At 31.5% G+C, this 13,739-nt stretch overlaps 2 protein-coding genes across 5 annotated transcripts in view; one reads left to right on the forward strand and one right to left on the reverse strand.

Annotated features, from left to right (window-relative positions):
* Positions 1-12,553, reverse strand: part of LOC142329489 (pickpocket protein 28-like) — a 41,495-nt gene extending 28,942 nt beyond the window's left edge. The window contains exons 1-4 of the mRNA XM_075374161.1: positions 12,282-12,553; positions 6,667-6,870; positions 3,636-3,777; positions 2,677-2,825 (exon numbers count right to left, since the gene is read on the reverse strand). Of these exons, the coding sequence (XP_075230276.1) occupies positions 2,677-2,825; positions 3,636-3,777; positions 6,667-6,870; positions 12,282-12,553 (767 nt within the window). The remainder of the gene's footprint in view (positions 1-2,676; positions 2,826-3,635; positions 3,778-6,666; positions 6,871-12,281) is intronic.
* Positions 1-13,739, forward strand: part of LOC142328739 (uncharacterized) — a 131,455-nt gene that overhangs the window by 33,871 nt on the left and 83,845 nt on the right. The gene's annotated exons all lie outside the window — the stretch shown is intronic.

Raw genomic sequence — 13,739 nt, forward strand, 5'->3', positions numbered from 1 at the left:
AATGGTGGGTTGTCAATACTTGATTTAGTAATATTAAATGTGGATTTGGATGTAGAGCTTGAAATTAATCATTTGTTTACCCTGATTCGTTGCATGACACCGTTAGTATACAGTTCTTGAATGATGAGGTTAATTCTTTTAAGTGTTTAGACTGGTGTTTGATTATTTGAGAAGAAATTGATTATCTTAGTCTTTATCAAGCAATTAAAGTTACAGATTGGAATGAAGTGTACATCAACCAAATTTAATAAAGCAGCTTGCAATTCTACTAAGATTTTGACTGCCAAAATTTTTGATAATATTCCTAGAAAGATCGTCAGGCCAGTAAATGTCTGACTTTGTTTTCAAGAGAGTTAATAGTTTGTCTTAAGAACAGAAAATCTGCACACAAAAGATATAAGAAAACAGAACTGCCTGAGCACTATGATGAATTTTCTTTCCAGAAAAGTGTCAAGTACCTACTACGACAGGATATCGTTATAAGGACTATGAAAGTCGAAGATGATTTAAGAATTAAGCCTAAAAATTTAAGTATGTTAAATCTTCCATGACTGAATCTTTTAGAATATGCCCAATTAGGATCAATGAAAGCATTGTGACGGATGCCTGGTTGCTGTGTGAAGAGTCTAGAAAATAGTTTTTAATCACTGTACCAGCTGACTGTAACAGGCAGACAACACAGAAGTTTTGATTTTGATAAAGCATATGATACTGTTGGCATTCCTCTTGTTACAGAAAGAGCACTGTCATGAAGGCATTGAAATATTAGAGCAAGATCTGCATCTGGTACTGATGGGATCCCTCCATTTGTGATTAAGGGCATTGCTGACAATAGCTCTGTCCATACTTGGATGTTTAATTTTTGCTTGAGATTTGGAGTATTCCTGGAATGAATGTTGGAAGAGGGCGTTAGTATCACCAATTCCTAAACGCATGCTATTTAGAATAATAAGCGTGTTTCTGTCCTTAATATTGTGGCCAAATTATTTGAGAAAGTGGTGCATCAGTATATGTATTCCACATTAAATAGATTTATTGATTATTGGCAACATGGTTTCATGGCCAGAAGGTCTACTGCTTCCAACGTCAGTAAGTTTTTGTTTTTCGTTATACCAGAGGTTGAAAGCAATCGCCAGGTTGACACCATCTATTTCGATTTCTGGAAGGCCTTTGATTCTGTGCTTGTTGATTTTTTACTATACAAAGTAGAGGAATATGACATTTGATAATCTGGATATCTCAAGTTAAGTTTTCCTCTGGTGAAGTTTCTAACAGCTACGTTGCAATTTCAGGCATTGTGGAAGGTTTGAATTTGAGTCATCTGTTTGATCTTCATATTATTTATTATTGACACTTGAAAAAGGATTCTTTCCAGCATCTCTTGTCATCAATTGTAGTCACTCATTCAGTTTAGACAAAACCTTTTTATTGACCTATTCTAGAAAGATACTAATGGTTTAATATAGTTACCAAATAGTTCGAGCAGTAATACATGTTAGTAAGTGACTAACATAGGAGACGAGTTCACAAAAGGTTGTGATTTGAGAATTACCTTTGATGCTAAACTACTGTTCAACAAGCATGTAGATAAAATTACATCTGAAGTAAGAAGGAACCTTTGCCTACTATTTTAAGTGAGCCGACACTTTCACTGTACAATCTTGCAGCTGTACCAGCAATTGTAAAACGGTCCTGGAATATTGTAGTGTGGTCTGGAGCTGTAGTAGAATACATACTACTCAGAAGATTGAAGCTGTTCAGTAAAGGTTTCTTTACAACTTGTGTTTACTTGGACTACATGAGAGGCTGCAATCATATGAAGATGAATCTCTAGACTTGGGTGTTACTTTCCTTGAGAGTAGAAGGTGTGAGTAAGAGGCTTTATTTATCCAGCTGGTGCATGATTGTATAGATTTGATATTTCTCGAATTTGGTATAGAGTACATTATGTTAATAGCAGAAGGCATAAATTATTCATTTATTCAAGTAACGATACCTTATCACCAATAGAAAGAGGCATTGCAAGAGTTAATGAAGTAAATGAAAACTCGGAAATTTATATTTTTAATGATAAATATGTCTTCAGAAAAATTAAAAGGCTTATTTTGACTTAACTAGGAAATCAATGGTTGTAATATGTATATATATATATATATATTGGAGAAGTTTCTCACTTTGACACTGGAAGTTATATTTTAGATTACTGATTTTAGTTTGTTTTCTTGATTTTTGTTTCCTACAATTTGTTTTTGATTTCCTTTATCAACGGGAATTCTACAGGCAACTTTCCATGTCAGGCAAGTGCAATATAGTGAGGTTTGCTAATTATTTCTGTTCTGTTGCACTTGTTTTTTTATTTAGTTAAGTCTTCTTGCTTCCCTGTTAGATAAATAAGTTCATGGTGGTTGGAGTGGCTGTAAGGAAAGATGTTGAGGCCATCCTTAAAAACAAATTATCATACATTTTTTAATTACATATTTATAATTTACTTAATATTCAGAAATAGCTAATAATTTAAAATATTTGAACTGAATCTACACTTTAAGGTTATCTATTTACATTGCCTAATATAATCTGTTAGTCATTTAATTATCACATATTATTGATTTAACCATTAAATCGCTAATTAAAATCTTTATAATTTCATTTAGAGATTAGCTTAGTTCAATAACTTACGGGTTGTGAAAGATGAATTCTCTTTTAATTTTATTAAATGAGCAGCATATACCTTCATCAGTTAAAGTTGGATTAAATAGATCAATACAATTTTTTGGATCTTTATGCCAAAAGCATGCAACTAACATATCACTACATGGTTGTGAACCCTGCACATAAAATATGTAATTAATATTAATAATGAGGATAAATTCATATATAAGTTGAGACAGTATTGTATTAGGAAAGTAGGTACACAAGAAATGCAATATCCATTAACTGTAGTGGAGCATACAATTAATCACTTACTAACATACTATATTAAGTACACATTTTTCTAAAGTAGATCACAGATCTTTGTTGTTTTAATAAAATAACTCCCTTTTTGATATAAAGTTGTCAGTCAAATTCCTCTGCTGTTTTATATTTCTCTTCACACATTACAACTATCTATATTTTAATTTTGATAAAATATCACATCTTTTTAATTTTCTGTTAGACATATCTCAGGTATTACTTTCTGTTTCTTCCTTCATTGTGATATCAATGTAATGTGAGTGTATTAAAGTGGTCTACAAAATCAGATTTTTGTCTTTGATTATCAAGAATTTCTAAATGAATTTATCTAAAAATCAAAATATTGATTTTCTGAATATATAAAAGAATAGTTTTGAGATTATTTTTCTTAATACTGAAGAAATAGGAAAATAGAAACATTCGTTCAAATTCATTTCTCTTTCTCTGGGTTAAATAGCTAAGTGATCTCTGTCGCGTACATTTTTATTGTTTTCTTTTAAAATACAAATAATTAAACTAGTTTTAATTATTAATGTTTAATGTATTGTAATGCCTTACCAAATTAAACAGAAATAAATTTATAAATAATTTGTTGCATTTTTCTTATAGATTGTTCAACAATTTGTAAACAAAATATAGATGTCTTGTTAATTATAATATAGTCAAATGAATTGTTTACATACCTTTATCATGAATTCTTTTACGTAATTCCAGTCACCAGTTCGGTTATCATCCTCGTTTTCATTACTTACCTCATGGTTACATCTTTCATGTAGTAATGTTACATCAAGCTTTGCTGCTTCATCTTCAGGATTATCATTTGACCTTTAAGAAGTACACTGAAATTGACCTTTACAAAAATTACATAAATACATGATAAAGAGGTTGTAGGAATGGAATCTGCTTACTATAGAACAAAAAGGAGGCAGCTGTCACTCTGTACAGTTCTACTCTCTTTAGTTTCTGTTTTGTTGTTTAAGTATTGTGAATGAGTTTTAATTAATTGTACAAAATTACTATTCATCCATTGTATAAATATTTAATAATTAATTTTATGTACTGTTCTTTTGGTATTACTATATTTTGTAATCATGTAATTTCTAGTGACAGCTAGCTTTACCATTCATCAAAATAGCTTTGGCTTGGGTTCCTTCATACAGTTTATATGTATTCTGAAAATAACTGCTCTGCTTTTGGTTTGTGTTAGTATAATCAATTTTTTCTAATGGTGATTTGCTGAGTATTTATTACTTAGCTGTTTGTATCTATTTGGTCTCAAAGAGATCTTTCTGGATGTGTATATTTATTGTATTTAAATATTTTATTAAGAAGTTATGTTCTATTCTCATCCTTGTTTTAGTTTTCTGATTGACTGAAATATTACAGCAGATACTTACTGCCAACTTTGAAGCTAATCTCTGAGCAGAGTAATTTACCTCCTGTACCTGTTCTTCATTTAAATAGATCATCCATACTTTTTTTAAATTATTATCCTTGATGAATGAAAATTTTTAATGTTTGCTTAAGAAGAATAATAAAACAAGTTTTATCATATATTTTTGCGGGGTGTAATACAGAATATCTTTACAGAAATTTTTTTTTGTAAGATTGAATGTTTTATTGAGCTAAATGGCATTATCAAACGTATATTAAAAAATAAAGACATTATTTAAGTTCTACAGAATAATTCCAGTCCCAAGTTATCTGTTTGGTCATGAAATTTGGATGTTAACCAGTGTTTATGAACAAAGGTTACAAAAGCAAAGATGACATTTCTGATATCAGTGACTGAACGCATCAAATTTGACCGGAGGAGAAACAAAGACATATTAAATTGAATATATATTCATTTAATGATACATTGATAATGCTGAGTAATGATGTGAACTTAATCTGATCATGTAAAATTTATGGACCCAAAAAGAATTTTGTGAATATATTTTCTGGGGAAGAGAAGTTCCAAATTACATGTTACAGGGATGGTTGTGGAAATTTCACAGGAAGTGCTAACCGAAATGTTCACTGTCACATTTTGTAATCACCATTACTTGAAATAAATAGATACTGTATTAGATACTTGAAATATTAGATACTGTATAATATGTGTGCTTATTGAGTAGTCTTGGTAGTAGAGTACGCTGCAAATTTACAACTTTACTTTTTTCATTTTTATAGCTGTTTACTATTTTCCCTTTCGGTAAACTCTGCCGAGTTAAACTTTAGATCTTAATTACACTGTTAGAGGTACAAATAAAAGTGAAAAAATCCATTTTTAATTATTTTCTTTTTCTCAGAAAATAACTTTTGTTATTCTGTTGCTTCCATTTGTACAATTTTCAAAGCCTAGTAGATACTAGATGATAAGTAATTTTTACAGACACAGATCATATCGCTTGTCAGTTAGATGGATCCTCTGGATCCAAGGTCTAATACCATCTTTGGCAAATACAGCTTTTCCATAAATACCTTGGTAGCGGGTCTGGTAGAGTTATTTGACCAGCATCTCATAAGTCATCACTAGGAGGCTAGTTGCACTTATTCAGCAAACATTAAATGCATTAGCATATGCATTTTTCAGTCATTTTTTAGAAATGTAAACTCTGTTGCTGTATAAAATACAATCTTACATCCTTTGAACTGTATGTTCTCTTAAAAAACTTATTATTTCTTCAATATTACTGTATTTATTAAACTGCACATCTACCTATTTATTATTTTGCTATTAGATTATGTTGTTTAAAATACATGTACAATTAATTATAATCTGATTAGAGAATATCTAAAAACCCAGTTAAAATACAATTAAAATTTAAAAAAAGAAATATACTGTATTAAAACCAGAAAAGTAGTCCCATTAAAATTTATTGTTTAATAAAGTACTGGTTATTATTGTTTGTTTTATCTTATTTTATATAAATCTTCTTTCTTTGAGTGATGCTGAAACTGTCTTCATTTCCTTCTAAATTTTTGATTGAATTTCCTTTTTTTGTTCTTCACTTAATATGATTTCCTCAGTTGTTTTGATGACTTTAAGTAAAATTATATAAAATAAAATTTCTTTTTTCATTTGTTCCATCTTTCCCTGTTATACACTCCTATCTAAAACTATAATCAGTCAATAACACATAGCAACAGTATTTGTTTTTCAGTCTTCTGTGCTTGTAAATCACAAAAAATATTTTATTGTTTAAGACTATTCTTCACATGTTGTTTCTACACAGGAAGTGTTTTATTTTTTAGCTGCCTCTGGCCATAGTTTTTTGCAATTTTTTAGTAGATTGCAATTCATCTAGCAATTATGTCTACAATACTATCAACGATAGAATAATTCTTACAAAATTCATAATGTCAATTGTTTTGTAGTTTTCTGTATAGTACAGTAATACAGTAAAAATTATTCTAGTTATAATGTTAACAAAACATGTTTTATATATTTCTTAGCATGTATATGCAAATTTTTTCATGAATATTAAATATATGACTTCTGATTACTTCACTGTAGAAAACCAAAGCTATATTAAATATTAAATTAACTGTGTAATAGGCTACTGTAATTTCAAAATTTCTTGAATTAAAATTTTCTATTGTACTTTTGGAGTATTCAGGTGTCAAAGATATTAGATTTATTACAAGAAAAAGAATTGTTTTTTTTTAACAATTCTATAAATAATGTTTAAACTGTTAAATTTTAATTTATATTATTTTAAAACTTACTTTTGTAATATCCGTTCAGCAACTGATTTTCGTACATTATTCATATTACATAATGTTACAGCCGGAAATGGTATAGTAGTTAATGCTGTTGCAGTTGGTGATAGAGACATAATTACTGGCATTTCAGTCCATTTTTGATATATATTTGTTATAAAATATGCAGCACCGATCACTGCCAGAAAGAATGATATTATCCAAAATAATCTGTCAATGAAAAAACTTTTGTCTTCAAATGTTAAAACAAAAATTAAGTCGTTAATTATAATAGCTATATTTACATAAGTAATGTTGTAATTTTGTATTTAAAACGACTGACTTTCCCATTTATTTACATGAATAATTATTACTAAAATATAAATGTTGATATCTGTGACAGATTGTTAGCATCTCGATCTTTCATTCAGAGTTCCTGGATTCACATTTTGGTCAAGCATGACATTTTTCATATGACAAAATTCCATTTCTGCATTCCCACATAAAAGCTTCAAAACGTTTCTGTGGTGAATTAATCAATTCATCATTACAAAAAAAAATAATAATAAAGATATATTTGAAATGTGGTGTAACAGGAGACTTTTGAAAAGTAAGAGGTGGTTTAGTAATCCGAAATGAAAAGATAAAGTCAAATTTGAGTGGAGGGAAGTTATTGATATGTGTTGAGAGTCACAATCATAATGATAATGGGCTAGTTGATATGATCACAAATCATTTCTTAATGTGACAGAGCTTTTTTTTAAGAGTAACAAGCAGCTTATGACAGACTTACTATGGGAAACTGAGGAGGAAAATGGTTTCCCATTATTCTTAAACCAAGCCAAATATATGTTTGCACATGAGCAAGCCAAGCCCACTAAACTGCAAGCAAATTGACACTACAAGTGATACTAATCATCTTTCTCTGTAGGACCTGTATGTATAGTGATCATCACTACTCTCAGAAATTAACACTGAATGGTCTCTTTTAAATTTCAAGTGATTAACAAGCCCCATGGCTGTAAGAAAAATTGGGATAGATAGTATAAATTAACAAATTTCTTCTTGGGTGTGAAACAGTATGTTATCATTGCTTCAGCTGATTGGGGGGATCTTTTATGTAATTTTGAAAAAATGTAGTTTTCGTGAGTCACGTCTAGGCTTAATATTGGTAATACTATGAAGAATGTAAGGTAGGAACTTTTCAAGTAAATGAATACATCCTGACCCCATAGGGGAAGACACCCACCATGTGCAATTCTGGTCGCCACACCACCGCCTCCATACCTATCGCTGATGGGCATTACCAGAGATCATCTTCAAAACCTCAGGCAAAAGATATATCTCTCAGCCTTGTTCTTGCCTCAGTCAGGATGCCACCAATGCAAATGCCACAGTGACATTTCCATTGGTGTGCTACACCAATTTTGTTTTGTTAACCTAACAAAACATACGTTAACCTATAACCCAAAATATAGTCTGGTCTTAAACAAGACTGAACAACTATCTAAATTATGTGCTGAAAATCTTAAAACCCCACCAATAAATGAATATGCCTTAATCAACCGAAAGGACAGCTCGAATGGGAGCCTAAACTAAACCTCTTCTGCAACTCTCTCCATGACCAAATATTTCATAAAATCCGCCGCAATGTACCATTTGGCTTGGTTCTTCCAATTTTCTCATAAATCTAACAAGACCCGATAATGTCGAGCCTACATGTTACTTCAGTTTGCATTAGGTCATATCTCGCACACTTAATATAATATATGGTATGCATCATCCAGTACCTTACAATATGGGCATAAACCTGAGTCAACCAGGCCAAATCGAGCCAATCTTTTCCTAAAAGCACCGTGCTCCGAAAGAAATTGTGCTACCTACCTATTTATTAAGATATACGCAAGAGACACCCCTCAAACTTTTAACATCAGGGAAGAGGCCATGCGTATAATGGCCCTTTTGTTGCCTCATCACACCTAGCTTGCTGCACTTCAAAACCACGTTGATCAATCTCTCACTTTTCCAAAATCAACTTCCCAGACTTCTTAGCAAATAACGTTGCTGCCTCTCAGACACTAAGAAATTTATTGGTTTGATACTAGCAATCACCAAGAGATTGCCTCTCAAGAGACTGTACGATAACCACCGGTAAATGTTAACAGCAAAAGGCATTGGGCCCCCTATAATATATCCTGGTAACATTTAAATTTCATTCTACCCACCCATACAGGCGCAGCATAGAACATAATTCCCTCGCATACACCTTTGTAAAGTATACTCATGGTTTTAAAATTAAGAACCCAATGGATAAACCAGTGGTTGACCACTTGTCGAATTCCAAAAAAGGCATTATAAGCCTTTTTCGTGACATATTACAAGTGCTCCATGAATCTAAAATTCTCATCAAGGAACACCCTGTGGTACTTCTGAACGTGAACATATTTAATTTGATGGCCTGACATTGAAACACAAGGTGGCCTCCTCACAGCCCAACGGCCCTTAAGGAGCATCATAGTGGTTTTTCTGGGCTGAATGTCATCTTCTGCTAATGACCCCTCAGCTCAAATATCCTACAGGCCTCAGTGGCCCTGAATTCAATCTCATTCTGCAAATGTCCTTTGACCAGCAGGAGCCCATCATCAGCGTAAACCATGACAAAGCACCACCCACTGGGCAACCTGAGCCACAGAGGAAAATTATACTCTACAACCCATAAAAGAGGACCCAACAGGCTGCCCTGAGGACAACCCTTAGACAGTGTATTACCTACCTCATGGCCACCCTCATGAGCAGCACATCTCGATGACTGAAGTAACTTTGCAATACTTTCAATTCACTTTCAGTATATACCCTTTTCAAAATTGAAAAATCGTAGAAGGCCACCATAGATTTTTAAAGGCACCAGAAATGTCGATGAAAACCAACCCCCAAGATATTCCAGCTCACTGTCCGACATGAAACTCATTACCCACAGTGTAGCCTCCTCCACTCTCCTACCGGGACAGAAGCCACATTGGTTATTCATTAATAGCTGGCACGAAGTTAATCTTGTCATTTATGCAGAGATAAATACCTTTTCAAATATTTTACCAAGGACCGGCAGCAACATCAAAGGTCTGTATGAGGAACAAACAGTACACATATCCCTACACATCCTCCTATTTTAATGGGATAACGATAAATTCTGTTATTGCAGGTTCTGGTGAAATGAGTTTTGGTGAGTTTCATTTGAATTTTATAAATGTGCGAGTATGTTTCTAAAGGCTGAGCCGGTATGCAATAATTACCAGTTTTTCTGATTTTTCTATAATATTCAAAATTTTGATTGCGTGATGCCATTTTATGATTTGAAAGTATGAATTCTTCACATACTATTTCACATGTATTTTATTTTACCTTAGTATTATTGAATTTTGAGAATTACTTTTTTTAAGAACCTTGTTAAAAAGGGTGAAAACTGAATTGCATGTTAAAATTTCACTCCAGCTAAATCTCAGCTTTGATCTTTTGTATGTTGCTAGCCAGATTATTTCCTGGTAACAAGTTCACTCAAACTGGATGAGGCTTTTCTTGCCTCATCCCTAGATACAGCTTCTGTTTTCCTATATTCAATTTCTCTGTTCTCCACTCATTTATCATTGAAATGGTGTAATTTTTACCTACTCGGCTATGTATATAGCTGTATGTAAGAGAATTTTTACCTACTTGGCTATGTATATAGCTGTATGTAAGAGAAAGTATAGTGATCAGTTGGTCAGTGTAACACCTGTCAGGTTTTTGATAGATAAATCTTGACGTTTTACACCCTAAGGAATTCATTAAGGCCAAAAAACACAAACATTTTTTTCTGAATGGGATGTATATGTATATTTGTATTTGCGTAGAAACATATGCAGACATCCTGTTATAGAGGACCAGTATAACAGACCAGGGTAATGAATTTCTTACAGTTAAGAAGAAAGAAAAAAAGGGAAAATAATAATGAAAAGAAGAATCCAGACGGAACTAAAAGGGATCCTTTACCCGCGGAATATGTACTGTATTTATAGAAAAAAATTAGGGTGCAGATGATGAAAATTATTATGCTTCAACAATTAAAGGGATGAGGCAGGTACTGGTTCTGCAGGCCAGGGGATATACATATTATCAGGGACTGGCAGACAGAGTCAGTAGTTCGGCAAAGCTGTGTTCAGCGCAATCATGATAACAAGCGATAACAGAGTAGTTTCACAAGCCTGAGCTTGATGCGGTTGCGGTGATGGTGATATCAGTAAGCGTATGGTAACGAGTGATGAGTACATCACAAGTATTCCAGCATGAACAGTAAGTGAATGTAGGAAGTTGTTCGGTGAGTTATTGGTAAACACTAGAGAAAGTGACAGTGTTCTACTCATTCATAAAGTGTACGGTAGCTCTTTTGTGGACAGTAAAAGTAATAATATATGCAGAATTTGAATTGTATGAACTTCAAACTTTTCCAGTGTTATCTTGTTGTTAATGCAATATTAGGTATTAATATTAGCAGTCTTTATAACTTTTTTAATAAATTGGGACTGTATTTTGGTTTTTATAATTTAACTGTCATTAAACAAATCTACTCTTTTCTATTTGGATTACTATTTTGTTTAATATATATGAATTAGGAAAAAAAAACATGCTTTTTTTTGTTAAGTATTTATAAGAAGTAACTGTTTTTGAAGTCAGTGCCAGCCAACATGAATTAAACATAAAGTTAGTACCTTAACTGACCACTAGACGGTTAAATGGGATTTCCACATGTAAATTGGATCTCAAGAGCATATAAGAGAGAGCGTCTCATGATCTTACCTAATCTTGAGTTCGCTGAGGCATGTATACTTGCTGATAATACATGTACTTTAGCATCTATAAAGTATTCTTATATTATATTTTTGTATGTCGCATTTTATTGCTATATTATATTTTTGTAGATCTCATTTTATTGTAGTAGAACTTCTGTTACAAATTTTGCATTGTTTAAAGTAGAATTAGTATTATACTGATCATAGGTTTTTTCTGTGTAACTTGTGTTGCAAGTACGTTTACTTTAGTAAATAAATGCAAATTTAATATTTATTTGGCGTTAGAGGAAAATAACCAAGAAATAAAAAAGGAATGACTGTTTAAGGAAGAAAAATAGAGAAAGATATCACATGAATAGTTCCATGGAGACTAAACAACGATAATATAGACTGTTATTAATATCCAAGAGAACAGTGCAACATGATGGTACTGGTGCTAGTGGTCAGTGGCTAAAGGTGTCAAGCTGTTCGTTTTATTAAATATTTTGTCTAAGATTATCATCAGATTTAGTTAAAATTTATATGGGGCCATTCCAAAAGTATACTCTTTCAATTAATAAAAAAATTGTCAAAATCGGTGTACTAACGTCGGAGATATTGCATAATATACATTAAAAAAATACAGTCGAATTGATAACCTTCTCCTTTTTTTGTAATCTGTTAAAAATATTAAATATTCAGTTTCTTTTCATATCTCTTCAACTTATTTATTTTTATAAAACTTTAAAAAAAACCATTTGAAAATCAGATATTAATTATTGGTTTTTAAACATCATTTTATAGATATTATGTTGTAATTTAAATACATAACTAATATACCGTTCAAAAAAATGCAGTCTAGTGTCACCGATGTATCGAAGGCCATGTAGAGAAGAATTTTGACTATATTCATGAGCCTTTGCAGACCAAGAGCAGCCTGTTGTAACCGGTAGAATATTGACAGTTGAAGATCGAGATAACGGACGTACCCGAGCAACTGGGCCGACATTCACAACGGTGGTAACTGCTGCTTGTGGCTTCGAAGATGATGTAGATGCCCAGACCGGTTGTCTTCTGTGACAGTGCCATTCTCGATTTACATTGGGGTGCATGCTACGCTGTTTGATTTCAATCTTTGACTTTCAGATGATTATTCAGTTTTTTAATGATAAATTTTGCAGTTTTATAGTGTAATAGAAAATTAATATTCTTAATTAATTGTTTACGGTATGTAGAATTAAAATAATGTGTGTTTGGGGAGGATACATGTTAGCATTGTTTGAATAAAAATTACTAATGTTTTTGTTTACTTAACAGACACAACGATATCCTTTTAAAAAATTAAAATGTTTGTTAACGTCTTGACAGTTACATAACATTTTAAAAAAACAATGAGTATTCTCCAATAATTTACTTTAATGAAACAAGTAAATTAAAAACCAGGCAGACTCTTTCAAAATATATTTGTAATTTTTTGTTTTTTTATTTGAACGCTTGTTTGCTGTAATTTCATTAAGCAGTGAATGCAGTTTATGGAAATTATCTGATTCTCTAGGACGTAGTAGTGTTTTTATACATTAAAAAATTGATAGTTTAATTTAACAACCTTGAAAAAGTAAATATTTTCTAAAACATATACAGCTAAATGTTAAAGGCCATGGTAGCCATTCTTTAAAAACAGCATTAATATGATTAAGTTAAATTTTATAAAAATTTAACTAACGTATTCTTAATTACTTTCACTTATTATTAAGTTAATGGATGACTATGAATTTGGATTATATTATTACCTATACAACTTTTTATCATCCAATTTTTTTTAAATTTTTATATTGGCTTTTAAGAAACTGTTTTGAGATTCAAATTTTATATAAAATTTCATAACATCAGTTACTATTGAACCTCTGCTGTTCAATCTAGCCTGGATCCATTCTTACAGAATTTATCAATATTTACTGATTTTTTTGCCCTTTTTTCTGTATGTTAGGTTTGAAAACATTAATCTTATTTATATCTCTGTAAATTTCCGTGGACTTGTTTTTTTCTTAATTTCTATTGTAATTCAACATCTCAGTCATCATTTGCTTATCTACACCGTATTCATCTGTTCTCTTCTATTTTCCAAACACTGAGTTCTTGATAGCTTTATTTTCTTATACATTGTTTATACATTTTTGACCTCATCTTTGCATCATCTCTACTGATTCTTCAAGCATGTTTTAATCAACACTTCCCTTCATGGTATGTTCTGACCATGTCAAATACTTAATACTTCCTTGTCAAATGATACTGTAACAA

This window comes from Lycorma delicatula, chromosome 8, assembly GCF_047948215.1.
Source record: "Lycorma delicatula isolate Av1 chromosome 8, ASM4794821v1, whole genome shotgun sequence".
NCBI lineage: Eukaryota > Metazoa > Arthropoda > Insecta > Hemiptera > Fulgoridae > Lycorma > Lycorma delicatula.